The sequence below is a fragment of the Sprattus sprattus genome (genome assembly GCF_963457725.1).
Source record: "Sprattus sprattus genome assembly, chromosome: 3".
Classification (NCBI taxonomy): domain Eukaryota; kingdom Metazoa; phylum Chordata; class Actinopteri; order Clupeiformes; family Clupeidae; genus Sprattus; species Sprattus sprattus.
The window spans coordinates 28228494-28233493 of NC_137922.1; the positions used below are offsets into that span (position 1 = coordinate 28228494).

The window sequence follows — 5000 nt, forward strand, 5'->3', positions numbered from 1 at the left end:
AACTTAGGAAGAGTTCAGAAATCAATATTTGGTGGAATAACCTTGATTTAAAATCACAACTTTCATGTGTCTTGGCATGCTCTCCCCCAGTCTTTCACATTGCCGTTGGGTGACTTTATGCTACTCCTGGCGCAAGAATTCAAGCAGCTCGGCTTCTTTTCATGGCTCGTGACCATCCATCTTCCTCTTGATCACATTTCAGAGGGTTTTTTATGGGATTTAGGTCTCGAAATTGGGCTGGCCATGACAGGGTCCTGATCTGGTGGTACTCCACCCACACCTTTACTGGCCAAGCTGTGTGGCATGGAGCATTGCCCTGCTGGAAAAAACACTTCTCAGAGTTGGGGAACATTGTCAGAGCAAAAGGAAGCAAGTTTTTCTTCCGGGACAACGTTGTACTTTGCCTGGCTGAGGTTTGTAAAAGACCATAAAGATTGAACCAAAGCGGACAGGAGGTTCTTCTGAGTTCGTCTTCTCTGATGAGTCAAATTTTCAGCTTTGCCCAACACATGGTCGTCTGATGGTTAGACGGAGACCTGGAGAGGCCTACAAGCCACAGAGTCTTGCGCCTTCTGTGAACTTTTCCACCTGTCTTTATACATCCGGAATCCTTTTCAGAGATTCTGGTCGGAGGAGCAGCAGCACCCTGTGGAGTTTGGATGAGACGCAGGCGAGGGAAGCGCGCTGGAGCGCTGGTTAAACTGCGAGAGCGGGGGTTCCGTACACCGCTTCCATCGTTACATCTGGCGAATGTCCGCTCTCTGCCCAACAAAATGGATGAACTGCTGCTCTTAAATAGGATTAACAAGGATTTTTCACGTTCTGCTGCCCTGTGTTTTACTGAAACCTGGCTTGGTGAGTCCACCCCTGTCAGCATTCTACACCTGCCGGGCTTCCAACTCCACCGTGCAGACCGTGTGAAACAATTAACGGGGAAAATTAGGGGAGGCGGAATCTGCTTCTACATTAACGAAGGTTGGTGTACAGATGTCACAGTATTAAGGATAATATGCACTCCACACCTAGAGACTATTTCCATCAACTGCAGACCGTTTTATTCTCCGCGTGAGTTTTCTTCCTTCATTCTGGTCGGTGTCTACATTCCACCTCAGGCCTGCGTTAGCGAGGCGCTACAGCACCTGGCTGACCAGATAATCACCATGGAGAGAAAATATCCAGACTCCCTTCTCATTATCCTTGGGGATTTTAATAAAGCAAACCTCAGCAATGAACTGCCAAAATATAGGAAGCAGATTAAGTGCCCGACCAGAGACAAAAACACACTGGACCACTGCTATACAGTTTTAAAGAACACATATCACTCTGTTCCCCGTGCAGCTTTGGGACTCTCTGATTACTGCCTGGTCCATCTGCTCCCAACCTACAGGCAGAAATTAAAATCTGCAAAGCCTGTAGTCAAGACAGTGAAAAAATGGACCAACGAGTCAAAACTGGAGCTACAGGCCTGCTTTGACTGCACTGACTGGAGTGTTTTTGAGGCTACATCTAAAGACCTGGACGAACTTACTGACACTGTGACATCTTACATCTTAGGACATGTGTGTACCCACCAAAACTTTCCGCACCTTCAGCAATAATAAACCGTGGTTTACAGCAAAGCTCAGACAAATTCGGAAGGCCAAAGAGGAGGCCTACAGGAGTGGGGACAGGATCCTATACAACCAGGCCAGGAACACACTGACAAAGGAGATCAGGGCAGCAAAGAGGAGCTACTCTGAAAAGCTTAAAATCAGGTTCTCATCCAACGATCCTGCGTCAGTGTGGAGAGGCCTGCAGGACATCACCAACTACAGGAAACCGTCCCCCCACACTGCAGTGAACCCTCAACTAGCTGACGATCTGAATGAGTTTTACTGCAGGTTTGATCACCCTACATCCACTCCCCGCTCTAACTCAGACTTTATCCAACTAACTGCACCCCCTGCCATCACCTCCCCCCTCCCTCCTAACTCCACCCCGGCACTGACGGTCAGTGAAGAAGATGTGTGTCAGCTCTTTCAGAAACAGAAGATAAGGAAGGCTCCAGGCCCAGACGATGTGTCACCCTCCTGTCTGAAAGTCTGCGCTGACCAGCTGGCCCCCATCTTCACACGGATCTTCAACAGATCTCTCGAGCTGAGTGAAGTCCCCTCCTGCTTCAAACGCTCCACCATCATTCCGGTTCCCAAGAAACCCTCCATCACTGGCCTGAATGACTACAGGCCGGTCGCTCTGACGTCTGTGGTCATGAAGTCCTTTGAGAGACTGGTGTTGTCCCACCTGAAGGTCATCACAGGCCCCCTGCTGGACCCTCTCCAGTTCGCCTACCGGGCTAATAGGTCAGTTGAAGATGCAGTAAACATGGGACTGCACTACATCCTACAACACCTCGACTCCCCAGGGACGTATGCTAGGATGCTGTTTGTGGACTTCAGCTCGGCGTTCAACACCATCATGCCGGAAGCCCTCCTCACCAAACTCACCCAGCTCACTGTGCCCGCCTCCACCTGTCAGTGGATAACGAACTTCCTGACAGACAGGAAGCAGCAGGTAAGGCTGGGAGAAATAACATCCAGCACCAGGACAGTCAGCACTGGTGCTCCCCAGGGATGTGTGCTCTCCCCGCTGCTCTTTTCCCTGTACACAAATGACTGCACCTCAGGAGACCCATCTGTTCAGCTCCTGAAATTTGCAGACGACACTACAATCATCGGCCTCATCCGAGATGGAGATGAGTCTGCATACCGGAGGGAAGTTGAACAGCTCGCCCTGTGGTGCAGTCGCTACAACCTGGAGTTGAACTTGCTCAAAACTGTTGAAATGATAGTGGACTTCAGGAGGAACCCCCCATCACTGCCCCCCCTCACCATACTGAACTGCACTGTGTCTGCCGTGGAATCCTTCAGGTTTCTGGGTTCCACAATCTCCCAGAACCTGAAGTGGGAGCCAAACATTAGATCAGTCACCAAAAAGGCCCAGCAGCGGATGTTCTTCCTGCACCAGCTCAGGAAGTACAACCTGCCTCAGGAGCTGCTGATCCAGTTTTACACTGCAGTCATTGAGTCTGTTCTCTGCTCATCTATCACTGTCTGGTTTGGATCGGCCACTAAACTGGACAGGAACAGATTACAACGGACAGTCAGATCAGCAGAAATCATCATTGGTGCCGACCTGCCCACCATCCAGGACCTGTACACCACCAGAGCCAGGAAACGGGCAGGGAAAATTATTGCAGACCCCTCACACCCTGGACATAATCTGTTTCAGCTCCTCCCCTCTGGCAGGCGCTACAGATCCCTGCACACCAAAACCACCAGACACAGGAACAGTTTTTTTCCCCTTGTCGTCACCTTAATGAACACTTGAAAATGTCAGAACATTTTAGTCTAGTTTTAGTCACATTTCAAAGTCTACCATATAGCCATTACTGGGCCTGAGAAGGGAAGGAAAGGAGTTTAATGTGGCTATATGGTAGACTTTGAAATGTGACTAAAACTAGACTAAAATGTTCTGACTTTTCGTCGACGAAAACTAGACTAAAACTAAGAAGGATAAAAAAGACCCCGGTGGGAAAATGCATATATTTTCCAGCAGTTTGGCATTTAATTTACACAAAGACGGAGGTTTTATCACGGAAAACGATTATTTCTTTTAAAAAATGTGTTTGCGTGTGCAGTAGGTCAAACAGAGTTTTAGGTTTGTGTGTGTCTTACCATAGGGAAGAGGCCGTAGGGTGTGTGTCTGCGGAGGCCTGCTGAAGGCATCTGTTTGCTCCTCAGCTCCTTATTCTCCTCCTGAGACTCCTGCAGCATCCCCACACACTCCATGTTCCGCTCCGCAAGCTCCTTCAGCTAAATACACACACACACACAAGGACGGATGCACGCACGCACACACACACACACGCATGCACGCACGCACATACACGCACACACACAAACACACATACAGACACATGGACAAAAACTAAGATAAAACACTTAACACATTTCACATCAATCATGAATGCCTTCACTGTCCCGCTCACACTCATTCATTCACACACACACACACACACACACACACACACACACACACACACACACTCATTCACACACACACTAGATTGAGGGTGATGTTACTTAGGCCCAATACAGACGAAGTCTAGTTTGTCGGCGTCCGTGCTGTTGAGAATACAGATAGCCCTATCATGTAGACAAACACTCTCTATCCGCACACAGTATCTGCAACGATTCGAATCGGGGGTAGAACACCGGACACAACCGGCATTATTTAATAACTGAATGGGTTGCCATGGCGCAGCCAGTGAGGAAGCACTCCAGCTTAAAAAAAAATATATAATACAAATATGTATTACAGACGTAAGGTTTCAAAACGTTCTATAATAAAGATGAATGCTAAGTTAGCTCTTGTCCTTTCAGACAATGATAGCTAGCATTAACGTCACTTAAGAGGTACAATTGTGAAGGACAAAGCCCTCAACAATAGCATACATTTCTTGTTAGTAATAAAACCATGAAATAGTATTTCCATCAAACCATTAAGGATCCACACCACTTGCATTGTGGTCTCTCGTACTCAAGCAGACTCTCCAAGACAACTCACAGACATTTCATGTTTGTTCACATTGCTTTGTTTCTCTGTTCCAAACTATTTATTATCAATACAAAATAGAATTCATTTTCGCATAACCTACAGTCTGATTTGACCACTGATTTTATTAACCACCATAAGGTATTACTGTGCAGATTAAATGTAGGCTATGCGGCTAGGCTAAACGTTGCTAATTGTAACTTGACTAATGTTCTTGTTTATCCATGTGCGACTGTCTTTTCTTCTAAGTTTTTTCATTTTTTTCAGTTGTCTGTAGCAGCGCTAAAGTGCCACCAACAGGCGTGGGGTATGTACTACAGCCAGTTCATCACAATCGGCAGTGTCCGTGTTTACGCAAATCCCTCGTTACCAGGCTCCGTCCTTATGAAATTAAAAGATTCGATTCG

General features: G+C 47.3%; 1 protein-coding gene across 5 annotated transcripts in view; it reads right to left on the bottom strand.

Moving 5' to 3' along the window:
- trak2 (trafficking protein, kinesin binding 2) overlaps positions 1 to 5000 on the bottom strand; it is a 33265-nt gene that overhangs the window by 8134 nt on the left and 20131 nt on the right. For all 5 annotated transcript variants that reach the window (XM_080834870.1, XM_080834868.1, XM_080834869.1 and 2 more), the window contains one exon: positions 3714 to 3851. In XM_080834870.1, coding sequence (XP_080690996.1) covers positions 3714 to 3851 — 138 coding nt within the window. The remainder of the gene's footprint in view (positions 1 to 3713; positions 3852 to 5000) is intronic.